Source organism: Misgurnus anguillicaudatus, chromosome 14, assembly GCF_027580225.2.
Source record: "Misgurnus anguillicaudatus chromosome 14, ASM2758022v2, whole genome shotgun sequence".
Classification (NCBI taxonomy): Eukaryota; Metazoa; Chordata; class Actinopteri; order Cypriniformes; family Cobitidae; genus Misgurnus; species Misgurnus anguillicaudatus.
In genome coordinates, this window is record NC_073350.2 from 30,181,847 (window position 1) to 30,209,455 (window position 27,609).

At 42.1% G+C, this 27,609-nt stretch overlaps 1 protein-coding gene and 1 long non-coding RNA gene across 2 annotated transcripts in view; one reads left to right on the plus strand and one right to left on the minus strand.

Annotated features, from left to right (window-relative positions):
- The window catches only part of LOC129427918 (uncharacterized), a 111,244-nt gene that overhangs the window by 61,218 nt on the left and 22,417 nt on the right, over positions 1-27,609 (plus strand). The gene's annotated exons all lie outside the window — the stretch shown is intronic.
- LOC141369498 (uncharacterized) lies at positions 19,192-27,193 on the minus strand. Its single transcript, XM_073876236.1, has 7 exons — positions 27,042-27,193; positions 22,678-22,814; positions 22,450-22,543; positions 21,771-22,106; positions 21,479-21,659; positions 21,246-21,373; positions 19,192-20,956 (listed from the first exon to the last, which is right to left on the minus strand). Exons 2-7 carry the CDS (start codon positions 22,692-22,694, stop codon positions 20,642-20,644), a joined length of 1,071 nt encoding a protein of 356 aa, XP_073732337.1. The 5' UTR covers positions 22,695-22,814; positions 27,042-27,193; the 3' UTR covers positions 19,192-20,641.

Consider the following 27,609-nt stretch of genomic DNA (forward strand, 5'->3'; position numbering starts at 1 on the left):
CAAAATGTCCACATATATAACCACATGGGAAAAAGTACCTCACTAACAAATGATTTTCATTTTATTATAAAGTAAAGGCTACAATAGTTTGGCATTTTACATACAGTCATGACCCCCTGCTGAACTTACAAAGTCTGCATCTAAATACCCACACTTGCGGTCTTTGCCACTTGAGATTGCGTGCATGCAACAGGAAGTAATACGGAAGTGCACCATGTCTTAAAACTGGCAATGTGCAGTAGGTTACCTTAAAGCCTTGAAACATTATCCTTTTTAAGGACTTTTGTACTTATTTTGTAGTTGGAGATATGAATTTGTTCTTGATACCCCTGTGTATATAGTTTTTATTTTATTTTTTTTATTAAGTATTTTTCTTAATTTTTTTTACAATGATTGTCTGTTTGAATATATTGATTTTTTGCTTTTATTGTTAATTTGTTTGTGAATTGTCACTAAATAAAGCATTAAAAAAGTTCCACCAAAAAAGTGCAGTACCCTTAACCCACACTTTCTCGAATACCGCTTCAGAGTATTCGAAGCTAAGCCTATCCCGTCATGCATCATTTTCAGGATGTAATTCATGAGACTTTTGCCCAAACGTCGCCAGATGTCATGGAAGCTTTTTACATATTTTGGTAGTAGGCCTAAAACGGAAAGTATTCCACATTTCATTGGTGCAACCATTGTTATGTATTTTGTAAAACATCTGCAACTGCTTTTATCACATTAAAACAACATTAATGGTGTCATTTATTCACTTTAATAAAGCTGCATACACAAAATGAAGTGAATTCTGCTTCTGAAAGTTTCAGATACGTGATAATAATCTTTAAATGTTCATTTATTTATTCATTTGTTTATGTTCATTTTATTTAAATATATATATATATATATATATATATATATAAAACTTATATTTTAAGTAGCCTAAAAATAAATATCCGTTTTGTTGCAAATTGCTTCCACTGGATTGACATTTGTACACTTGTTAAGTGTGTCCCATCGGGTGAATAATTCCACATGCATGCTTGGAGATCTTCACGCCCACTAGAACACTAAACACAGGAAATACGTCATGTAAGTAGTCAAGTGGGTGTGTGTTCACATCTCACTGGATGGGTTAAAACAGAGTTTAACCACCAAGTGTGGTGCAGAAACACACAGAAACAAATCTCAATAGTTGTGAACAAAACTTTAGTAGAAAATGAAAAGTTCATTGTGTACAGTTTACTGTACTTACATCCAGACGCTGTTACTACTGCCTGCATACTCTTTACATAGAGCCTGGTAGTCATATAAAGTAATCCTAACCAGAGCAAAACCAGAAATATAAATAAGGCTTCATACACTTCATAACACATGAGAAAGATCTTTTAAATGAATTTGCCATTCATTATATGTTGTAAAATATTAATAAGTGAAAGTGATCCTAAAACTTTTGAATGATACATAAGCTAGTTGGACAGAAGAAAATAATAATATTGCTCTATGTGTAATGCGCACCAAGCTACATCACAATATATACTTCATTATACACTTTATTATATATAGTATACATACTTTTATCCTCTGTACTGTAGGCCTACGTTTCTCCTCATCTTTCCTCTTTTCTTAACCTGGGGTCTAATATGTGTTGCATGACATCTACGACTCTGCCTCCCTATGCGGTGTCTCCATTAGAAGCTGTGCCTTGTTGATGTGTGAACACACGGTACGCGGCAGTCGCGAGTGTTTAGTTCTTTTTCAATAGGAGACTTGCGGAAAGCGGCAAAACAGTGGCGGTTACAGAGGTGAAGCGAAGTTGGTCCACATGCCTTGCTCATGCACCCAAAATCCTGACCCTTCTCCGGCAGGCGCCGTTGAAGATACACACATTTGCACTAAATGCTGCACAAAACGCTTCCAATATAGAAAAGCTGAAGCCGCGCGGCGATTTTGCCTCTTACCGCGTGAAACGGCCTGAACAGCTGATATCCACCCGGAAGTAACAAATCTTCTCTGGAGAAACACTACAAAGTCCCGACCAGCTTAACTAATCGCATGGTGACAATGATATGATTGACGCGAGGTTCAGATGAGGAATTAAAATCTGATTACACATTTCGTTATCCTCGCCATCACACAACCTCCAATCCCGAGCACTTTAGAAAGTAAGAAACGCCTTGACTCATTTTAACACGCGTTGAAACAATGTGAACAAACCCTTAAAAGTTTAAATCAAATGAATTTGAAACAATGTGAATAAAAATCTTTCTGCGGGCCAGATATGTTATATTGATGACGCGGGCCGCAGAGAGGGGAAGGGCGGGCCGGCAGTATAAGACCACTGTTTTAAATGAAAGATTATAGCCATTTTAATCTTATGTTGGGGAATGCTTGATTTGTTATTTTGAAATTGAGTCAGCATCACTTTGAATCCCATAGGCCATGGTTATAAGGAATAGCAATGCAAACACTTTATAGTGGTAGTGGATGGTAAAAGCATTTAATTCTCATGCACTTTATGCACTGTATTTAGTTTTAACAGCTGAAAATATGTTAACTGGAGCAACGAACACATGCGTGTGTTGCATGCTGTCATCATTAATCTGCAGAAACATACATGTAAATCTATGACCCCATCTACTGGTTGTAAATATGAACAGTGTGAAACAGATAATGTATTTGTATGTGTCTTTTTAAATGAACCCATGAGAAGTTGTTTGTTCATGACGGCTCCCTCCACTTCTCCAAAGAACAGATTTGTCTGTAAGAAACACAACACAATTACAGCCGATGTCCTATCTGACGCTACAGCTGAATGATTTTACTCAACTTGCTCTTTTATAACAAAACCATAATAAAAAAGTACACCTTACCTAAGAAATAGAGCCCGACCGATAAAGGATTTTGAAGGCCGATATATCGGCCGATATTTTTATTTTTTATTTATTTCAGAAACACGCAACAAAACATTAACAGATTTCCCTAACATTAATTATTTGTAGTTATGAGTTTTAACTAAAATAATATAATGCATTTTAAAAGAAACTTTCTTTTATTTTCTCGTGACCAACTAACCAGGAACTCACTTAACCATTGTTCTCTCTGCCTGACTCTTGCTGAATCAGCAGGTTGCAGGATGTGTGACGCGTTATACACGAGTGTTGCCAACAGGGAGGTTGTAGAGTGCCCTCTGTACAACGGCAATACTCATGACATGGTTGAAGGCTGTTTCGTCCATTTTTTTTATATTCATTTATCGGCCATTATGAATGCAATACCGATAGTTTGGAAAATGCCTAATATCGGCCTATAATATCGGCCTGCTGATATATCGGTCGGGCTCTACTAAGAAACATCTTCAGAAACCATAATGAAGCCATTGTTGTCTGCTATAACACTTAATGTCTTAACAGGGGGTGTGAAGATTCAGAGTTTTATTACTGCGCCCAGGAAAACAAAAATAAACTGGGGGGACGGGGGGGGGTCACGTCCCCCCACTTTTAATGCAAGTTCACACTGCCACGAGCATCAAAGTGGCCAGAAGTCATTAATTTTTAATCAGAGCCAGCAGCGCGTCATGTAGTACATTGTTTAGTGTTCTCTGATTTGTTACTTAGATTTGAGTGAACCAACATTCAGCAGCCAATCACAGAGCAAAACATCTCTCAGGTGCATCTGCATATCAAATCTCTTGTTGCTCTTGTAAATTTTCGTTCATTCATTTACTTTTGCTATTACGCCATCTGGGATAAAATGCACCCCAGAAAAAAGCAATGGACGATTACATCATTTTTCAAACACACACTATATTAGATAATGTTACAGTATGTCGCGATGACACGAATCACACAATAAAGTTTTCATGTTATGATTTAACCTACTGTAACGTCAAAAGACAAAAGAACCCATATGGACCTCCTCACGTCACACAGGATTCGGGTTGCACCGATTAAAATAAGAAGAGTTTAGAGCTAAAATATGGTTTGTGAATCTCAGTTTAATTTTAATTTGATTTGTGTTGCACCACTTAAATTTAATCTTAGATTAAAACTTTAACCTATATTAAACCCATCATCTGAGCCATGATAAGTTTGCCAGTGTAATTAAACAGCAACATGTTGACATTGTCATTCAAAGTGAAAAAAAAAAACAGTTTATGCAGGCAAAGGTAATGTATTTTTTGTAAATCACTATACATCGGTAATCTAAAGATTTTATTCAAATAAAAAACATTTGACGATCTTTTAAAACAATTGTATTGATTAACAAAGCAATGCAGGAAATATTGCAAAGCTCAGATATTGGGATATAATGAACAAAATGGCGACACATTTGGTGCATTTTGTTGCATATGAAAGTTTAAAGTTAATCCCTAACTGAGATTTAAAACAGAGTTTAAAGTAATGGAGCAACTGGATTCAAGATAATCTTATTACTGTAAAACATTTGGAAGTTTTGATTAAAGATCTCACTTCGATCTTGAAAATATTAAAAACTTGTTAATATATTGATTTAGGTTTTATTGATTTTTTTTATTAAATGTATGTTGTATAAAATTACTGTATATGTAATCTGTATACAACTTCAAATGTGGTGTAACTAAAATATTGTAAATATCATAAAATATCTTTATTTCATAAAAGTAAAATATAGATGGTCTCACATGGGCTCAAAGTCCTGCAGTATTTTTCAATTGTGAGTATGATTTCACAAAAATAGGTTCCTGTAAGCTATATAGCATTTAATAGCTATTACCTATCCTGGGTAATCTATGTGTTGTTTATTTTGCTTGTTATAAATAAACTACGTTTTAAGTAGTTTGTTGTTATTTATTCTTAGCGGAATTTACCAGAAGATACGTGTTGACCACAAAAGCCGATTGTTTTTGCTGTTACTGCTGACAGAGGCGTCATGCCCATTCAAACTGAGGGGGCACCTGCCCCCTTGGTTTTTTTGAGCCAATGGATTTTGCATCCAACCTCAAAATCAAATAAGCGTCCATAAATCTGTTTTTTGACTTATAATCTGTTTAATATGCACAATATTATACATTCTGTGCTGCATCCTTGTCACTTTTCGGAGATTTTCGCTGTTTTGATAGTGTTTTGATCATGTTCAGGGGCGTCGGTTTGTGTTGAAAAGTGGTGGGGACGAAAGATCAGATGAAAAAACATTACAGCAGGATGGGAAAAATATTGAATAAAGGAATATTAAAAATGGCGCCAAAGCACCATCCTGTAAAAAACAGCAGCGCGTTAAGTCAATGATTACAATGAAATTCATTACATATGTAAAAGAAAAACACACCATACACTGCAAAAAATGACTTTCTTTCTTAGTATTTTTATCATGTTATCAGTAAAAATTTCAAAAAATTCTTAAATTAAGATGTATTTCCTTGATGAGCAAAATTACTTAAAAAAAAATAAGCCTAGTTTTACACACAAATGATAAAATTTAGGTGAATTTGTGCTTAAAACAAACAAAAAAAATCTGCCAATGGAAGAAGAAAAATTTTCTTGAATTAAGTGTTTAAGAAAAAAGTAAACTTATTTCAATAATTTTTTTCTTATTCCATTGTCAGATTTTTTTGCTTGTTTTGAGCACAAATTTACTTAAATTGTATATTTTTTGTTTAAAAACTAGACTTATTTTCTTAGGTAATTTTGCTCATCAAGAAAATACATCTTAATTTAAGATTTTTTTTATATTTTTACCGAAAACAAGACACAAATTCTAAGTAAGAAAGTCATTTTTTGCAGTGCAGTCGCACGTCGCACAGGTATATTTTTAGCAATAGCCAACAATACATTGTATGGGTAAAAATTATCTATTTTTGTTTTATGCCAACATTGCAGCGATTTTTCCGAATTTGTTCAAGTTACTGATCGGCACATGCATGTTTTTGGGTCATTTTAGAATCAGTAATAGTTTATTTTGTTTAAGTTACTTCTTTAGACAATGAACATTGTTTCTTTCTAAACTGCATTACATGTTTTATTTTGTGCAAATGAATATTTAACATTTCTTGGTTCGCTTTTTTTAGAACATTTTAACCAAATGCTCTCAAAAGTGGTGGGAACAAAATCAACCATTTCAAAAAGTGGTGGGGACATGTCCCCAACGTCCCCAGTGTAAATGACACCTATGATCATGTTACATTACTTTTATTCTGGCGGTAGCTGGCGCTGCAGTCATTGAGTCGCAGACGTCATCAGCGTCTGGGCGCGCTCACGAGCTCTCTGCTGTTGCTGGCTTGCTGCTGCATTTGGCTTTCTGAGAAATTAAAACGTGTTAGAAACGCTCACAACATTTCCAAACCCCAGTACGGTAATGTGCAGTTAGCCTCCTCTGTGTAGAAAATGTATGGTTTTAAATGTGACCGTCTCAACGTTATATTAGTAGAGATTCATCTTCTTGGCACAACGCCAAAGTTCGCCAGAGTTCACGCGAGCGCGGAATCTCACATGCTCACATGACGTAAAATTTTATGCAAAAATCCGTTCCTCTAATAATTTTATCTAAACATATTTTTTTAAATCATTATTGAACATTAAAATCAATCACGTGGCTATAGCTTATGTCATTTTCGTTGTTTATATACTTTATGGATTTAAAATTACATTAATTTTATATGATAATGTAGTTGTTGTGCAAAATGCATTATTTACACAATTAAACAAGCCATTAAGACTTAAATAAAACATGCCGTTTCAGATGTAAATATGATGCAAATGTGTCATTATTCCGATTGAATAGTATTTGATATTAAAGTTAGTCATCACTCTTATTTTGGAGGTTTTTGCATGAAAGCAGGGGTTTTCAGATTGTTAGAAATGTAAGTGCCATGGTAAAAGACTGAAATCTCTATAATATTTCATTTGATGTCTGTGTATGCACAAATTTCTGTGAGCTGTTGACACTGTGCCCCCTTAAAAAAAATTGGTGCATGACGCCCCTGACTGCTGAAACCGTCTATATGCAGTGCAATGAATCTGAACATGTGCAATGCAATCCAACACTATTATTTAACATCCAACACTCAAAACCAAATGTGTTACTCAAAATAATTGAAGTAAACAATCAGTGCTAAATCTGTTGTAAAAGTCCCTCTCTTCTGTTGACACAATGTAAAGAGAAAGGTGCATGTCTTACAGTCACGTAAATATAGTTGTAACTTCCTTTTGGATAAAAGTGTTGCATCATGGCAATAATCAGATTCCAAGAACACAGGATGAGGTGTTACAATCCTTTGTGCAAGCACTTCCAAGACTTCATGATCAGTGAGCTTGATTAAAAAAAAAGGGGGATTTTGGGAAGCGCATCATCGATAGTGTCCCTTTGGTTCCTAGGGTGTTTCGGCCTTTCACACTATACACACAGCAAATTGCCCAGTGTTCATTTAACTCCACTGGTGTAAATTGTACACTTTTCAGGTGTATATATAGGTCCCACCAGCTTGGTGTTAAAGTAATGTCACCACTAGGGGCTGGCTGTATTTGACTAAGCCACGCCCCTTTTTAACTCCCACCTCGAGGAGGTCCCCAAAGCCGACCCAATGACCAGACAAACACGGAAACAGGTGAATAAAATTTAAAACAAGCTTTATTGAATTTAAATACTTAAAAGGACTGGGGAAATTGGGGAAGGGGAATTTAAAACTAATGGCTTCTTCTCCTCCCTCCAGGGAGACTACAGCCACGGGCAAACAGGGACGGAACAACAGGGGTGCCAACCACCATCAACGGGGAAAGAGGGAAACGTCAGGCTCCCGCCTGGACCCTGCTAGCCGTGGCGCCCTCCTTCTTCTCTCCTGGAGGCAGACAATTTTTGGTGTGGCTGGTAGAGGTCTTTCCCACTGTCCGTGCCCAATGGTTCACTCTCGCCTTTTTCTCTCTCCACAGGCGGCCACTAGGACAACAAAGACACTGTTACTGGACTTTGAATGTTTCTCACCGGCTCCCTGCTTACAGCTTTCTGAGTAAGTATCACGTTCACCGTCGGTTCCTCAATGATTCACTCTCGTTTTCCTCTCTCTCTCCACAGGTGATCGCTAGGACACAGAAACACTGTTACTGAACTTTGTATGTTCCTCACCGGCTCCGCTGCTTACAGCTTTCTGGGTAAGTACCACGTTCACAGTCGGCTCTTTACTGATTCACTCTCGTTTTACTCTCTCTCTCCACAGGTGATCGCTAGGACACAGAAACACTGTTACTGAACTTGGAATGTTTCTCACCGGCTCCGCTGCTTACAGCTTTCTGGGTAAGTATCACGTTCACAGTCGGCTCTTTGCTGATTCACTCTCGTTTTCCTCTCTCTCTCCACAGGTGATCGCTAGGACACAGAAACAAAGTTACTCAACTTGGGAAGTTTATCACAAGATCCGCTGCTTACAGCTTTCTGGGTAAGTATCACGTTCACAGTCGGCTCTTTACTGGTTCACTCTCGTTTTCCTCTCTCTCTCCACAGGTGATCGCTAAGACACAGAAACACTGTTACTGAACTTGGAATGTTTCTCACCAGCTCCGCTGCTTACAGCTTTCTGGTTTAGTTTCAGGTTTTCAGTCGGGTGATTTTTGGTTCTCTCTCGTTTTCCTCTCTCTCTCCGCAGGTGATCGCTAGAACACAGAAACACTGTTACTGAACTTGGAATGTTTCTCACCGGCTCCGCTGCTTACAGCTTTCTGGGTCAGTATCACGTTCACAGTCGGCTCTTTGCTGATTCACTCTCGTTTTCCTCTCTCTCTCCACAGGTGATCGCTAGGACACAGAAACACTGCTACTGAACTTGGAATGTTTCTCACCGGCTCCGCTGCTTACAGCTTTCTGGATAAGTATCGCATTCACAGTCGGTTCTTCTGTAGGTCAGCAGGGGGGCGAAGGTCACACACCACCTCGCCGGGTCGAGCGCTGCCCTATCCCCACTGTCCGTAGGCCGATCGAATCCCGGATAGGGGCGCCCTTTCGTAGAGACCACGGGGGTGGCGGACCCTTTCGCCTCCGACTCTGCGACAATACAAACACAGATAAGCTTACACCGCAAATGCTTCTAATATTTTACTCACAGTCCTTCACAGCTCTTGGTCTGCGTCTCTTCGTACTCTTAAACAGCACACAGCGTATGATGGCAATGAGGTCTGAGGTCGTTGGCCCCTCCGTCCTCCTTCCAGGGAAGAGAATGGATGGTGCGGGGCTTCTGACAAGACACACAGCAACCCACAGCAAATACACAGCACCACTCTAACGTGAAAAAGCTTATGAATTTGTAAAGTCTCACTCACCACACTGTAAGTGCAACACCACGAGGGAAACGCCCGATATCCTCCACTGTGCTTGGGGCTAACGTAGAGGCGATGGCAAAACGACCAGACCAAAGTCGCGTTGCTGTGGCTGTATGGAATGTATGCTTCTAGCGGCTCGCCCACCACGCTACTTATAGGGGTAGGGCCGCCTTCCTAATCCTAGAAGACTCCAACGATCACACAATGTAAGTGTCTGCCAGTTATGCTACACCAACGGACATACTCACAGCGGATAGCCTTTGTTTACGTTGTGTAACGAGGTCAAATCCCTTCTCGCTTTAATCCTTCCAAAATACTAGTTGGACCAGAGTTCCTTTTCTACCCGTAGGGTTATTCCTTAAATCCAGCCGGTCCACCGTAACTGCAACAAGAGAGGAGGGAAGAGAGAGAAATATAGCCAGTCACCACGTCTAACAATGAGCACAGCTCCGTTCCTCAGCACACACTCAACTCCAACTGTCATCTAACTGTGCTTTTTATACTTCTCTTTACACTCCCGTTATCCAATTACCCGGCGATCTCTTTAACTAGGCACAGCTGTGCCCAATCGGCTGATTACAACCTTCGCGGAGCCGCCGGATGTCCGGTGTTTCTATTTTTCCGGTCGGGGCGGAAACATCCGGGCGGAACCAAACTTCCTCAACTTTTGGTTCCGCCCTAAAAAGTCGTCACCCCGTGACATCCTCCCCCGCCAATACATTCCAGTCCCTGGAATGCCTTTGAGTAGTCCACTCACCATAGCGGGAAGGGGGCCGGCCGCGGTTCTCCCGTTGGGAGCGTCTTACGGGGGAGTCAGGTTCGGCGGGCTCGGGCACAACCTCAGGTTGTCTTTGTGCGGCCAGGGGTTCGGCTGGCTCTGGTGCTGGTCCTGGCTGCCTCTGGGCGGCCGGGGGTTCAACTGGCTCAGGTGCTAGTTCTGGCTCTCCTGGGGCGGCCGGGGGTGGTGCCACCACAGGTAAGCCTGGTACCACAGCCCATCCTTCCATCCAGGGGGCCGTCGGTGCCGGCTCCGCAACTACCTCCTCCGTGACCTCGGGATAATTTGGACAAGGGCGAATCATGTTTCGGTGGACCACCCGTTCCGGGCCGGCCTTTCCTTCCGGCCGGATGGTATACACCGGCTGGCCCGGCCTCTGCTGCCTACAGACTACGTACGGGGTGGCCTCCCAACGGTCGCTCAACTTTCCTTTGCCTTGCCGCCGGTTGTCTCGTACCAGGACTCTCTCTCCTGGTAACAAGGGGGCTTCCCGGGCCGTCCGGTCGTACAACCGCTTGTTCTTTTCTCCTGTGGCCCGTATTTTCTGGGATACCTGCTCGTAGGCAAAGTGCAGCCGTTGGTGGTGGCGCCCCACCCATTCCGTCACGCTTCCTTCCTCCTGGCCCGCGGCCGCTCCCAGGACCAGGTCCGTCGGCATCCGCACATGCCTACCGAACATCAGATAAGTGGGGGCATACCCCGTCGTACTATGAATGCTGTTATTATAAGCTTGTAAGAGGTTCGGTAGAGCACTCACCCAATCACTCTGCTTCCGTTGATCCAAGGTCCCTAAGAGCCCCAACAGGGTTTGATTAAACCTCTCGCAGCAGCCGTTTCCTTGAGGGTGATATGACGTCGTATGGGTCTTCGTGCACCCATACAGCTGGCATAATTCCCGGATCACCTTTGATTCGAAATTTGCCCCTTGGTCTGAGTGTAAGAACTCTGGACATCCGAACGTTTGGAAGACGTGCCGCCATAAAGCCGTTGCGGTGGTACTTGCCGTCTGATCGAGGGTGGGGACTGCCCATGCATACTTCGTAAACAGGTCGGTGATTACTAAGATGTTCGGATAGCGGTCCTGTGGCCGGCCCAGGGTCAGGAAATCCATCGCCATGATGTGAAGGGGGGCTTTGGCACATATGGGTATCATCGGCGCTCGGGCCTCTCGTCGAGACTTGAATAACATACACCTGGGGCAAGCTTGGACCAAGCTACGTACTGATGCTTCCAGCCCCGGCCAGTAGAAGAACCTGCGCAGCAGTGATGCAGTCCGTTCTTGTCCCTGGTGCCCCAGCTGGTCATGGTAGGCAGACACCAGGGCTGCTGTTTGGTCGGCGGGCACCACGATCTGGCGCACCTCCTCGCCCAGCTTCGGATCACTTACTTTTCGGCAAAGTACCCCCTCCTGTATCTCCAGCTTGTCCCACTGTCCCAGCAGTCTCTTTCCCGTCTCTGTCTGGGTCAGCCTCTCGGACGACGTTGGCCGCCGGCCTTGCTCCACCCACATCTTCACCTGCCATAAGTCCTGATCCTGGGCCTGTCTTTCCTTCCACCGGCAGGGGTCCCAACCCCAGCTCCCGGGTACCGCCTCCTGCTGGCCTCCTGGTGCTTCCACGACCCCTATCAGATAGCCTTCCCCTTGGCTTTCCTCTTCTTGGCCATCACAGCCACCGGGGCCGTCCACCTCTGGCAATCGGGACAAGACATCCGCGTTCGTGTGTTCCCGGCCGGGCCGATACTGCAGTTGGTAATCGAAATTGGCAAGTTGTGCCACCCAGCGCTGCTCCACAGCTCCCAACTTCGCTGTCTGTAAATGAACCAGAGGATTATTGTCTGTAATCACCGTTACCTTCGCACCCCAGAGGTAGTCCTTGAACTTCTCGCTCAGGGCCCACTTCAGGGCCAGCAGTTCCAGTTTGAATGAGCTGTAGTTCGCATCGTTCCTCTCCGCTGGGTGGAGGCTTCGGCTTGCGTAGGCGATCACCCGTTCCGTACCCGCTTGTCGTTGGGCCAAGACTGCTCCCAGCCCCAGGTTGCTAGCGTCTGTATACAAGAGAAATGGTTGGGTAAAGTCTGCATAGGCCAAGATAGGAGCCTGTAACAATTCCTGTTTCAATCTCTGAAATGCCCCCTCACAGAACTCATCCCAATCAATAGGGGGTGACCCCCGTCCCCGGTTTCGCCCTGTGCCGACCAGTAGCTGGTTAAGGGGCTTGGCAATCTTTGAAAAGTCTTTTATGAACCGTCTGTAGTACCCCACAAACCCTAGAAATGACCGCACTTGCCTCACAGTCTTGGGTGCACTCCAGTCTCTTACCGCGGAGACCTTCCCAGGGTCTACGGCCACCCCAGCAGCGCTGACCACGTGGCCCAGGAACTGGACTTCCCGCCTCAACAGATGGCATTTGTCGGGTTGCAACTTCAGCCCATATTTCTCCATCGCCTGGAAAACCTCTTCGAGGTGTCGGAGGTGGGAATCGAAATCTGGGGAATACACAATTACATCATCCAAATATACCAAGACTGACTCCATTAACTGACCTCCAAGACAGCGCTGCATGAGGCGTTGGAACGTGGCCGGAGCGTTACAGAGCCCGAAAGGCATCCGTTCCCACTCGAATAGTCCGAACGGGGTCGTAAAGGCGGTCTTCTCTCTATCGGCCTCGGCCACTGGCACCTGCCAATATCCACTGGCCAGATCCAAAGTGGAGTACCAAGCAGACCGTGTGAGACCGGCAAGGGAGTCTTCAATCCGGGGTAAGGGAAAAGCGTCTTTCTTGGTCACCAGGTTAAGCTTCCGATAGTCCACACAAAACCTCCAAGCTCCTGACTTTTTCTGTACAAGTACGATAGGGGCTGCCCATGGGCTACTACTTTCCCGGACGACGCCTCGCTCCAGCATACCCTGCAGTAGTGAGCGTACCTCTGTATACAAGGTGGGTGGGATCGGCCGGTACCTCTCTCTACTGGGTCCTGCATCTCCAGTCGGTATATGGTGTTCCACCACCTTAGTACACCCATAATCCTCCTCGTGTCTTGCGAATACATGTTGCCATTTCTGAAGGAGGGCTTGGAGTCTTTGTGTCTGCGCCTGTTCCAACTCTTCCCCTTGCAGGGACTCACCTGTCAAGTGCCTCGGCACGTCCCTCCCCCCGTTGTTCGAAGGGGCTTCCATCTGGGTCAGGGCCACCTCGATGACAGTGGGGCACACCTGACGGAACCTAACATCTCTCTCCTCCCTCACCTGATGGGGCGCAACCCCCGTTAATCGGGCCAGCCGCTGGTGTCGGTGTAAGTATACTGGGTAGGGGTGGTCGTTTCGGACCTTCACAGGGACCCTCCCCCGGCGGACCACCGCTAGGCCTCGTGCTACTTCCACTTGGGGGCAATCGGCGTGAGGTTCAACCAATACCCATTCTTCGGGGCCAACTCCTCGGGGGGCTACTCTCACCCACACCATGGCCTCACTCCTAGGGGGAATAGACAGAGCAAATCGACACATCACTCTTCCTACCTCTTCCCGGCCTCTGCGGACCTGGGTCATCTGGACCCGACGACAGTCGGCTACTACTTGCTCCCATAGGGGCCTCTCGACAGGGGAGATCCTAGGGCCGGGCTTAGCCCGAAATAACTCCTCCCAACATTCGGAGAGGACGTTCATACCTAATAGGGCTCGATGGACACCCAAACATCTGTCCTCCACGATAATCACTCCTTTTTGGGGAACCAACACCCCATGAACTTCTAAGTCCGTCAGCCGGTAGCCAATATAAGGGATCTCTAGGCCGTTGGCGCCCCGCAACGTCAGCCAGGGGGCCTCCCCTCCTTGGGCACTCTGCTTCCCAAATACTTCCTGCGAGAGACTTTCCGCAAACAATGTCACTTGAGAGCCCGTATCTACTAGGCACTGTATTGTCTTGCCACATACCTTCACCTCCGCCATTGGGCTGTGCCCAACCATCTGGTCTCTAGAATTCTCACGTCTTCCAGGGTCTTCTCTAGGGGCCCCGGCCACACGACCCACTGTGGCCGGTCGTCTTAAAAACCCCCCTCCGATGCCCTGCGAGGCCCGCACTGGCGACTGTAATGCCCTGGTTCTCCACACCGATTGCAGATTGGCCGCCCTTGGTCATCCCACTCAAAGCGGGGCCGGTTCAAACGATTCGGGCGTCCCGGTGGCTCTCGGCCCCTCTCAGAGTAGACTCGCTCTCGGGGTGCCGGCCTCGGTTCCTCTCGCGCCCTACTTTGGCGAAGTTCTCCCAAGAGGGTCTTAGATAGTTCCGACATCTGCTCTCGGACATCTTTCAACAACTCTACCCTCAGGGCTTGCTTCCAGTCTGTGTGTTCAGGTGGTGCTGCTGTGTTTCCACTTACGGCTGCACATACAGGGGTTTCGGTTACTTCGGCCTCATCACCCTCCAGGGCTAGCGCCTCCTTCTTTAGATCTTCGAAGGTAAGCCCGGGGTCCCTCCGAAACTGGACCCTCAGACTTTGTCTCACGGGGCCTTCTTTCATCCCCAGGAGGAACTGGTCGCGTAACAAAGCTTCTCCATCTCCTAGCCCATGGTCTCGTCGGGCTTGCAGGCGAGTGAACTGCTCCCGCAGCCTGAGGGCAAAAACTCGAATAGGTTGTCGGGGGCCTTGTTTACAATTAAAAAATTGTGAACGGAGGACAGCTACGGGGGTATGGTCACCATATTGTTCAGCAAGGAACTGGAACACAGTCTGGGCGGTGGCTCTAATTGCTTCGGGGGCGGCTTGTACCTCTCGCCGTGCTTCTCCTTCTAGGGAGTTCAACACAAATTGGAGCCGCTGGGCGGCGCTAAGGCCCTGCAAGTCGGCCAAGTACTCCAGTTGGGCCTTCCATTCGGTCAGGCGTACCTCCGACTCTGCTCCTCCATATCTCTGGACCCATGGGCTGCCCATGATAACGGGTGTGGCACGGGGTGGGGCTGCTGGCCCCGCGTTGTCAGTCATTGGGTGACCTTGGTTACTCAACTCGAGGTGGGATCCTGCCGACTACGCCAAAATCTGTCACCACTAGGGGCTGGCTGTATTTGACTAAGCCACGCCCCTTTTTAACTCCCACCTCGAGGAGGTCCCCAAAGCCGACCCAATGACCAGACAAACATGGAACAGGTGAGTAAAATTTAAAACAAGCTTTATTGAATTTAAATACTTAAAAGGACTGGGGAAATTGGGGAAGGGAAATTTAAAACTAATGGCTTCTTCTCCTCCCTCCAGGGAGACTACAGCCACGGGTAAACAGGGACAGAACAACAGGGGTGCCAACCACCATCAACGGGGAAAGAGGGAAACGTCAGGCTCCCGCCTGGACCCTGCTAGCCGTGGCGCCCTCCTTCTTCTCTCCTGGAGGCAGACAATTTTTGGTGTGGCTGGTAGAGGTCTTTCCCACTGTCCGTGCCCAATGGTTCACTCTCGCCTTTTTCTCTCTCCACAGGCGGCCACTAGGACAACAAAGACACTGTTACTGGACTTTGAATGTTTCTCACCGGCTCCCTGCTTACAGCTTTCTGAGTAAGTATCACGTTCACCGTCGGTTCCTCAATGATTCACTCTCGTTTTCCTCTCTCTCTCCACAGGTGATCGCTAGGACACAGAAACACTGTTACTGAACTTTGTATGTTCCTCACCGGCTCCGCTGCTTACAGCTTTCTGGGTAAGTACCACGTTCACAGTCGGCTCTTTACTGATTCACTCTCGTTTTACTCTCTCTCTCCACAGGTGATCGCTAGGACACAGAAACACTGTTACTGAACTTGGAATGTTTCTCACCGGCTCCGCTGCTTACAGCTTTCTGGGTAAGTATCACGTTCACAGTCGGCTCTTTGCTGATTCACTCTCGTTTTCCTCTCTCTCTCCACAGGTGATCGCTAGGACACAGAAACACTGTTACTGAACTTGGAATGTTTCTCACCGGCTCCGCTGCTTACAGCTTTCTGGGTAAGTATCACGTTCACAGTCGGCTCTTTACTGATTCACTCTCGTTTTCCTCTCTCTCTCCGCAGGTGATCGCTAGGACACAGAAACACTGTTACTGAACTTGGAATGTTTCTCACCGGCTCCGCTGCTTACAGCTTTCTGGGTAAGTATCACGTTCACAGTCGGCTCTTTTCTGATTCACTCTCGTTTTCCTCTCTCTCTCCACAGGTGATCGCTAGGACACAGAAACACTGTTACTGAACTTGGAATGTTTCTCACCGGCTCCGCTGCTTACAGCTTTCTGGGTCAGTATCACGTTCACAGTCGGCTCTTTGCTGATTCACTCTCGTTTTCCTCTCTCTCTCCACAGGTGATCGCTAGGACACAGAAACACTGCTACTGAACTTGGAATGTTTCTCACCGGCTCCGCTGCTTACAGCTTTCTGGATAAGTATCGCATTCACAGTCGGTTCTTATTTAGGTCAGCAGGGGGGCGAAGGTCACACACCACCTCGCCGGGTCGAGCGCTGCCCTATCCCCACTGTCCGTAGGCCGATCGAATCCCGGATAGGGGCGCCCTTTCGTAGAGACCACGGGGGCGGCGGACCCTTTCGCCTCCGACTCTGCGACAATACAAACACAGATAAGCTTACACCGCAAATGCTTCTAATATTTTACTCACAGTCCTTCACAGCTCTTGGTCTGCGTCTCTTCGTACTCTTAAACAGCACACAGCGTATGATGGCAATGAGGTCTGAGGTCGTTGGCCCCTCCGTCCTCCTTCCAGGGAAGAGAATGGATGGTGCGGGGCTTCTGACAAGACACACAGCAACCCACAGCAAATACACAGCACCACTCTAACGTGAAAAAGCTTATGAATTTGTAAAGTCTCACTCACCACACTGTAAGTGCAACACCACAAGGGAAACGCCCGATATCCTCCACTGTGCTTGGGGCTAACGTAGAGGCGATGGCAAAACGACCAGACCAAAGTCGCGTTGCTGTGGCTGTATGGAATGTATGCTTCTAGCGGCTCGCCCACCACGCTACTTATAGGGGTAGGGCCGCCTTCCTAATCCTAGAAGACTCCAACGATCACACAATGTAAGTGTCTGCCAGTTATGCTACACCACGGACATACTCACAGCGGATAGCCTTTGTTTACGTTGTGTAACGAGGTCAAATCCCTTCTCGCTTTAATCCTTCCAAAATACTAGTTGGACCAGGGTTCCTTTTCTACCCGTAGGGTTATTCCTCAAATCCAGCCGGTCCACCGTAACTGCAACAAGAGAGGAGGGAAGAGAGAGAAATATAGCCAGTCACCACGTCTAACAATGAGCACAGCTCCGTTCCTCAGCACACACTCAACTGCCAACTGTCATCTAACTGTGCTTTTTATACTTCTCTTTACACTCCCGTTATCCAATTACCCGGCGATCTCTTTAACTAGGCACAGCTGTGCCCAATCGGCTGATTACAGCCTTCGCGGAGCCGCCGGATGTCCGGTGTTTCCATTTTTCCGGTCGGGGTGGAAACATCCGGGCGGAACCAAACTTCCTCAACTTTTGGTTCCGCCCTAAAAAGTCGTCACCCCGTGACATCAACACTTTTAACAGTGTTGAATATATACCCTTAAACAGTGTACATTATTTTACACCAAGAGTGTACAATATACTCCAGAGTACATTATGTTTTACTCCCCACAAGAGTGTATTAAACACACATTTAGAGTTTATTTTTACACTGAGGTAGTGAATGTAAAATCCCTACCACGCATTTATTTTAAAAACTGCACATTAATTAAGGTTAAAATCTGTTTTAACACCACGTAAGTAATGAACATTAATACATTTTTAAACTGTTTGCTACTTTTAACATATCCATACTCAAAATGATTGCAGTGTATTAATAAACAGGTCATGAACATTTTTAAAACAATCAATATTTATTTTTTTCCAAGAATCAGTTTGTAACTGGTTTTCACAAATACATTCAGTACAGCATGTTTACTAAATACTGGGAACAAACACATTAGTTCAACAAAGCATTCAAGTTAATTCATTTTATATGACTGTCCATGTTTTGTGTGCAATTTCACATTTTCAACATATATAAAACTGTAGAGGGATTAAGATTTGTGAAGGTCTACAACTTTACTTAAAAAGGTACATCCAAACAAGACCGGAGCACAAAAGTACTGTCTAAAATGAAGGCCTTTATATAAAAACATGTATAGGAACAATATAAAGGTCATTTTGCTGAAATCCATAAGATGTTTGAAGGTCAAACGGCTTAAAGAAACGCAAGGTTTCCACATTCAAAATAGAGACATTCCTACAAAGCCCCTCTTGGACTTGAAATGAGTGTAGATGTTCAACAAAGCATAAAGTCTCAAAATCACAAGTCAACAAAAAATGTTGACCATCAAATCCAATTATATCAGTAATCTTACTGAAGACAGGAAGATCATCTTTCATATCTGAACAAACAAGAAGACCTGAACGGTATTCTGTCCCAAAACAAGAAATCCAAGTAAAAAGATCAACATAACAATCAATGTCGATTTGCAGTTTTTCTGCAATCAATTCACAGTTTAACAGGCTACAAAGCTGAACGCTTGATACAGGTCCACACTCAATACACTTAAATGGCTGAGATTCCCAGTGGTATGCAATAGACATCTGATGTTTTAGAGCTAATGACTTAGTAATATTTTTGAAATTTTTAATACTTTTTTTAAAAAAGCGATGTTTTGCTTCGAAACGCATCCCCCAAACATGAACAAGTGGCCCTATCTTCCTGATGCATCTGGGATAATGAACCATGAAGTGATGCTTAGGAGTAAGACTTCTTGAATAGAGCTCTTTGAACAGGGTGTGGTGTTCACAGATCAAATATTTCAGATAAACAGTCATTCCATCCGAGATGACCGGAGAAAACACAATATTTATTATCTGTAGTAAAAGAAGCAGTAAGCTCCAGTGTTTATTTTCTGGTTCAACCAGATCTCCAAAAATTAGAGGCAAATTTCTAATCAGGCAAAATGTCTGGATGGCATTGAGACCCACCCCATTTCCAGCTTGTTCAAATCTAAGCATAGTAGGTCGGTTTTTACGTTCAACATAACCATAGTTAAACGAGTAAATTCTATTGCTTGCAGCCTGTAAAGACACAACATTGCTGTCAGACAAATATCTCCAACTGTGCCACTCCCTCTAATATGTCATGCATGATATCCACTGCATAATTGTCAGAAATATTAAAATACTGCAGCTCATTGAGTAAACATGGTCTTTTGACACCAAATGATGACTGCAGGCCAGCATCAGAAAGAAGGCTTTGACAGTGCTCATCGTGTAGAACTTTGTCACGCAATACTACGTCCGGATGGTCATCACAAAAAAATACTCTGAGAAGAAAGCTTATCAATAAGACAAAACCGGCAAAAATAGTTTGCACTAAATGATTCTAAAAACCCAAAAAGTGTGTGCATTCCCAAATTATCACCAGTTACCTGAGCTATTGTTCCACGTACTGGTTCATCAGAGACTGGCAACTTAATTCCAGAGCTCTCAAGAATTTTAATATCACGCACAATAGGCTCCAAGATGGCACTGAAGCCATACTTCTTGACATCTTGTGTGTGAAAAAGTGCCAAAAGATGAATATTCATAAGGGCCGAGTTAACCTTAGGAGATAGGTTTCTCAAGACAAAATACATACTTCCAACCTTATGGATGCCATGTTTGGAGCCCAGAGGATTTGAGGTTTCAAAGTCATCATAAAAAAGTTGTATTTGAAGAGAGTTGTTTTCTTTGGAAAAGAGAGGATGCTCTTTAAAATAGCTGCCATCACAGAACTCTCTTAAAATGTCTCTTTCCTCACTTTGCTGTACAAAATGTTTATGGATTTCTTCGTTTCTGAACATGAAATTTAAAGTCTGTAATAAAGGGACATAAATAAATTTATCAGTGACTGGAACTTGGTCGTATGTTCCTGTAGTTGTATTTTGTCTAGTGTCATATCTCACTCCTAAAGGGATTTCAACTGGTTCTACAACCCCCCAGGTCTCAAAAAAGTATTTTTTCCATCGAGTCTCTGTTGTGAATTTAGAGAAGGGATTCTCAAGATTGTCAAAATATTCTTCAACACCTTCCCTTTGCTCATTAGTTTCAAGCAACTGAACAACACCTTCTTTAATGTTCGAGTGCATTTCATAAATAAGTTCCTCCATATTTTCAGCCACTGATGTAATTACATTGGTAGCTACTCCACTACTCTGCAGTTTTGCAATTAGTGATGCACACATTTCTTGGGTTCGTGATGTTCTCTCATGGGCACTTAAAGATGTTCCTGGACTTTCTGAAAATATGCTGGATGACTGCATGACAGAGGGATTAGAGGGAGGTTCTAATGACAGCATTTCAGATATTCTACTGTTGTGCCTTGTTTGGATATGTTTTCTAAAGCCAGAAAAGGTAACAAATTTTTGACAACACCCATCCTGATCGCATACCAACTGTAACCTTCTGCCAGGATAAAAAGCATGAGAAAACTTGAGATGGCGAATTAACTCGGTAACTGTTCTAGAACTTAATTTGCAAACAAAGCACCTAAACATCTTCTCAAGAAAACTTTGCAACAGTACTTAATTAAGAACCTTGGCCCGAAGATCTCCGATTCGAGGGCTTTCATGGGTAATGCCTACATCAATGTTGTAGATGGTTGTTTGAAGAAAGGTAAACATATTGTGCAAAGCAGCATCATATGAAATGCCAAACACATAATGAGTTTTGAAAAGTTCATCAAAGGCTGAGAGAGAGGACTTAGCCATGCAGGGAATGAGCTGCCCATCCAACACAATGTAGTACTCATGGATGCTACTCTTCGAAGTCCCAACTGCCAAGATGTAGGGCTGTGTTGTCTGTGTTGATCCAAGAACTTCTTCAAAACTGCAACAGGACTAAAAAAAACAAGTACAAACTGAAAAAACTTAAGTATGACATTACAAAGAGAGTGCATATACATTGCAATAAGGACATATTATTAACATATTTCTATTTATTAAATATCATATGACTTAATTCATTTAATTTAACAGCCAAAAAAAAAAACATCTTACATTGCCATCTTACATTAGTGTTACTGCAACTATGAAAAAAAATCACTATTTAAATACCTGACAAAAATTACCTACGTATCACCACACATTGCATATCAACACTCTTACATAACATTAAAAGTAAGCATACCTTATGAAATTTTACTACACGGTCTACAGCTTCACGCACACTGATCTTGACAACCTTCTTATTTCCACTAGAAGGTGGTGGTAGGAGATACACCAGCAATAAGAGGGACGACATCTCACTGTCCCAATCTATGATCAGAAAAAAAAACTATAACAAACCTATATACAGAAGTATTTTATGTACACATGAAATGATTATCTGTCCTCCTTTGATTACCATACATACTGAACTACCTGTAGCTCCATGACTGGTGTTGCATTGCAGTTCTGCCGACTGAATCAGACAACTCAGATGCAGTGACTGGGTCAGGGCTTTGGCTTCTTGAATGACTTTTTGTTTCAGACAAGAGTCCCACTTCTCCAGAAGCTTAGATGCAGTCTCCACTCCAAACAATAACTGAAAGTCTTGCAGCACCTAAAATGGTATATGGATAAAAGCATGGAATTATTTGTCAAATTACTAAGTATTGCAGCTCAAAAGCCCTTTTAAACAAAGACAACAACAACTCATAGATGCAATACTTACCAGTCCTTTTGTGTCAAGAAACCTCGGAAATAAAGAAATAACAGAGGATGACTTTTCAGGATCATGGATCATTTTCTGGCGATACTGAAAGGTAGATTTCATCTTTGCAGCCACTTGCTCTGGATCCAAACAGTGTTTCAGAAATGAAATAGCTTCTTGACAACGATCTCCCTCCAGCTGCATTTCTGATGTAAAAAATGCTCTTTGAGTTCCAGGTCCCCTTCTTTCACAAGTGGCCTCTGAAGTAGTGGTCCTGCTGCAGCGGTTGTTACGTTGAACCGTTTTAAGTCTCCAGGCTATGTACCCCGAATTACCCTCTGCATCGTAGAAGTGTTCCTAAAATGAATGCAAAACAATTTAAAATTACAGCAGTTACAACTTAATTACAAACAGCTTATAAAAAATATATTACAAAAGAGCCTTTAACTCTTTCCCCACCAACAGTTTTTTTTAAGTTGCCAGCATATTTATGATTTTCAAAAAAGTTGAATGCCTTCTGGAGTTGTGTAAGAGTGCCATCTAGTGGATGATAGCGAAAATATGGATAGCCGAAAAACTCGTCATTGGCAGGGAATGGTTTGCCCTTAATTGACGAGATAACTCGTCATTGACAGGGAAAACGTCTTTGACAGGGAAAGAGTTAAGAAAAATATTCATTTGAAAAGTAAAAAAAACTCACATAGCCTTGTCTAGAATAAGGATCCTTGAGGGAGGGGAACAGTGTCACAATCCCAACTGCATATTTAACCCTGACCTCCTTAGGTGGAATACACCTTGGTGGACAAATAAAGCTACACTGTTATATGCAGTAAAACTGCTCAATTGACTACAGTTAAAATGGTTATCCCCATACTGTATTGTCAAACCAAGTTAAACTGAGAAAAGGTAATAAAATCCTTTACCCTACCCATGTTTATCAATCATGTCTCCAACCAGTGCATTAACAAGAATTTGTCTTGTGGAATCTGTGATTTTCCCTGTTTTTCTGTATTCCTGAAATATCTTCTCTCCTGCAGGCTTTTTTTCTAAAACACTTTTCACAAGCTAAAAAAACAAAGATAATTTGTAAATATGGTAAATTAATCTAGTAGGTTGTTTACACTTGGTATTAAGATGTGTTTTCAGATCACAAATAGACGATGTTAACGCCAGGTGTAAACGTGTTCAAAGTGCTTTAAGCTTATCCACTTTCGACCACTTTCAACCACATTCAGATGTAGTCGAAAACACATCTGATTGCTTTTGTAGTGTAAACGCACATGTGGTTGAACATGTTTTCGAACAGCCACACAAGACCGCCTACTCTCTGCCCATTTTGTAATCTGAGGTACTGAGTAGGGGTGGGACAAAAAATCGATTCTTGGATTAATTGCGATTCGGACGTGGGCCGATTCTGAATCAATTCACAAATGTCAAGAATCGATTCTTAAATGTTAGTTTACAAAATAATAACGTGACGTTATCAGAAACAAAAGGCGGAACTCAAGTGGGGGAGCGGTGCTACACACAGACAACTTGAGAGAGCGCGCACTGCACGAGCGCATAGTGGAGCTTACAAGAGCAGAAGAGAAAGAACACTTTAAATGCACACACACCGTGCATGTGGATCAACTCCTGCATGAGGCAAGAATGCGCATCCTTGTGAATTTTGGAAGTTAAAAACGACTGAGCTGCAGTGGCCTGGCAAAACACATTTGAGACATAAGGCGCAGCAACTCAAAAAGACCTGCGTGTTTCACAATTACTCTAAAAGACCATAATGACAAATTCGCATGTGGAGCAGCAGTTAACTTATGTGCGATCTACCGGCATTGCCTTTGCGATCGACGTATTGGACACCCCTGCCCTAAACCATCCGCTGACTGTTTAGATATAACATGAATATACTTCTGTAAAAATATGGGTAACACTTTAAAATAATGGTCAATACTTAATAGTTAGTTACACAGGAACTAATGCAGAACAAATGATTAGTGCTGCATTAACACTGAAATCACTACTGATAACTAATAAAGAAGAGCAATTAACTAATCAGTAGGTATAGCATACTAATGTTTGGGTTAAGTAACAACTGGTTACATATTAACTACTGCAATGTTGAAAGATCCTGGTGAACAATACATTAACTAAGACTTATTTCAAGTAACTATGAATTAAATACATATCAACAGTCACATACCAATAAATAAAGTCTGATCCTGTAAACTTTTTCGGCGTGCCGCCCCCTTTGTGTAATTCTAAAATCTATTTATTTTTTATTACACAAAACATATTAAATTCTACAATTTGGTGCTGTTGGTTAGTAGCCTTATTTTTTCTGAGGTTAAATTACACACAATTTATGATAATGTACTTTACAAAATGTTATAAAATTTGGGGGCCCGTTTGAGAAACACTGCTGTAACTATAAATAATACAATCTGAAAAAAAAATATGTTTACTTAATTACTTTGAATTACTCATGTTACCTATCATCACTGAAAGGGTAAAATATGGTAACTCTTAAGGATTCAATTCTTATATTACCATATACATTTAATTTTTAGCATTTTTATTCTGTTTTCTATCTTATTGATTTAACCAAAAACAACCTAAGGAATACACCTCTTAATCTCTAACTAACTTACCTCACAAAATACAGATTCCATGTTTTCAACCTCTGTAGACATATCCCTTATTACTGATGTTTATAAGTCTGGAAGACTGACTTAATATTAAGAAAATCATGGTAACCCATTAGTAATTATTCAAGTATTACCACGCTGTTCTTAATGAATTACTTAAAATCTTGACCATTATATTAAAGTGAAAAACACGGTAACTTATTAGTAATTACTCAGGACTTAAGACATAAATCTTAAGAAATTACTTAAAATCTTGACCATTATTTTAAAGTGAAAAACACGGTAACTTATTAGTAATTACTCAGGACTTAAGACATAAATCTTAAGAACTTACTTAAAATCTTGACCATTATTTTAAAGTGAAAAACACGGTAACTTATTAGTAATTACTCAGGACTTAAGACATAAATCTTAAGAAATTACTTAAAATTTTGACCACTATTTTAAAGTGAAAACATTGTAACTTATTAGTTATTACTCAGGACTTAAGACATAAATCTTAAGAAATTACTTAAAATCTTGACCATTATTTTAAAGTGAAAAACATGGTAATGTACTAGTAATTAGCACAATTAATTATAAGAAATTGTATTCTAAGGTACAAATCATGGTAACCCCCTAGTAAAGACACAATCCTGTACTTTTATAATAACAACACTATTACAAATAAAAGAAATGGTACTGTAAAGGCATAAAGTAACGTTATGCAAACTGAAGCGAGAAACAACACCAACAGTAGAGCGGACCTTTGTCTGCATCCATGTAGAAACATATGACTCATCATAATGTAACGTTATATATTTTTAATAAATTCTTTAAAAATACTTAATAGTTACACAGATTACTAAATGTTAAATATTTAATTTATGAGTAGTCAGTGCCATATTTTACATAAGACTTTACTCAAAAAGGCTAACGTTAACGTTACTTAATTAACACAAAATGGCAACTGTTAATCCATGTGCCTGGCTTTGGTTGTTTCTTTGCATCGCAGCAAAATCTCTTCTCTGTTTTGCTTCTCTTCTCCGTTTCTCTTCTCTGTAGCTTTAGCAGTTTGTGAAAAGATAACTCAAATTTCTTGTTGAATCGATGTGTTCAATTAATCACACAACAGCTCTAATATTAGCCGCAGCACGCGCTTGCTGTCTGAGTGACTTCCGCATGACGTCATGCACCTCCCCCTCCTTAAAGTGACAGCGTATGGGTTCAAAATCAAACATGGATTTATTAACTATTTACCATAAAAGCAAGTGATAATAATTAAATAATTAAGATGGGGTTAATTCTTACGTTTCTAGTCTTACGTTAATTCTACGTTCTGGATTTGATTTAATCATGAATCAATATAGAGATAACATAAACGATCAAAATGTGATCATATAGCTCATACACGGGCACGCACGCACGCACATCATAATTAATTTACAGCATCTGTAAATATGTAGTTAATTTATAGTTTTTTTAAAAATGTGTCTTGGTTGGTGTATTGTTCGCCAGGATTTATTCAACATGTAGTGGTTAATAATGACTATTAAATAAGTAATGGGTAACTGGTTGTTACTTAACCCAAACATTAGTATGCTATTAACTACTGATTAGTTAATCGCTCTTCTTTATTAGTTACCAGTAGTGATAACAGTGTTAATGCAGCACTAACCATTTGTTCTGCATTACTTCCTGTGTAACTACCTATTAAGTATTGACCATTATTTTAAAGTGTTACCAAAATATGCACATAGTTTGTTATTCAGTCGATGGGTGCGCTGCATTATATAAATACAGTAATACTGCCAATCACTGTGTATAATGATGATGATTAGACGCTTCGCGTTTGTCAGTTCATGGAAGTTAATGCCGGTTAATATATAGAATTAATATGTCACGTTTAATTACTATTTTTAATGTCTTACAACAGAAACAGGACATATATGTATATAAGAAAGACATTTTTTCCCTTAGTTGCATTAAAGTACAGTATATGACAGTTCAGAGACTAGTAGCAAAAGCGCAAACATTAGTCTGGCTTTGAGAGCAAATGTGCCGTAATGACGTCACAGATATGCAAATTAGTACGTCAAGAATCGATTCTGAATCGAATCGGGACCCTAAGAATCGATTCTGAATTGATTCATGAGGGTCCAAGCGATTCCCACCCCTAGTACTGAGCACAATGTTTTACATCTTTTCTGACTTCTAGCACGAACACCCACTGTACAGCACTCTCTTTAAACTTTCATTGACAAAACTAAAGCAGCCGCTCTCAGCGTCTTTTATTAGTTTTATTTTTCAATTGCGTGAAAGCGTGTGTTGTGCAAGCTTATTTCAACGATTGCTCTTAAATAGCAGCATGTGCAGTATGTTTACACACAACACAAGCAGAGGACATTGACAGTTCACGTCAATTTAAACCCGTCATTACTTCCGCTCACGTTTAAATGACAGCAAAGAGACTCGCCCACAGTCTACAGACCATCCCCTTATAGTAATTAGGACAGAAGCGGTCAAAAGAGACAGATTTAAATACCAGGTGTAAACAGAATGCGTCTCACTCGTCCGCTTGTGATCCGATCGACGAAAACACATCTTAAAAGCAAGTGTAAACAGACCCTAATAAAACAACATTCACATTTTTAAGCAAGTAATGTACCTCCTTAGCTTCTTGTGAATGGTCAACAGAACGAGCTCTTTTAGGTGAGAGGAAAGGACCGTCGCTGTCTGATGGCTGTGTGTCTGATGAAGATGCAACTGAATGAAGTGACAGCGTTTCAGTCTCATTTGCAGATGGAGAGGTTATGTTGGCAGGAGGATCTTAAAATCGAATAGAAAATTCAAACTACATAATAACTTTACAATGAATTAATATATAACTTGATAAAACCTGTTACAGCCTTTTATACCTGTAATAGCCACAGCATATCGTCCAAAGAGTGTCAGGCTTTTGCTCAATAATGTCTGCAAAAACATCTTCATCTACTTCTGTTCCAGTCTCGTCGGCTAAATAGATGTTATGATCTGGAGAGATCCCAAATTTTTGCTTGACTGAACAAACAAAATGAACAGAAAAGCACAGAACAGAAATATGTGAATACAACAAACATTTAAATAAAAATTTAGCTCATCCATTATGTAACATACTTAATAAAATCTGTAATAAACTGAAACACATAAAATGTAAAATTGTAATAGTCAAATATCACAATCCAAAAGAAAACTTA

What these genes read in the sequence shown, in the direction of transcription:
- LOC141369498 (XM_073876236.1), bottom strand. An exon ending in TTCTTGACACAAAAGGACTG is followed by an intron (nt 21,660 to 21,770) that starts GTAAGTATTGCA and finishes ATACCATTTTAG; the next exon opens with GTGCTGCAAGACTTTCAGTT. An exon ending in CACCAGTCATGGAGCTACAG is followed by an intron (nt 21,374 to 21,478) that starts GTAGTTCAGTAT and finishes TTCTGATCATAG; the next exon opens with ATTGGGACAGTGAGATGTCG.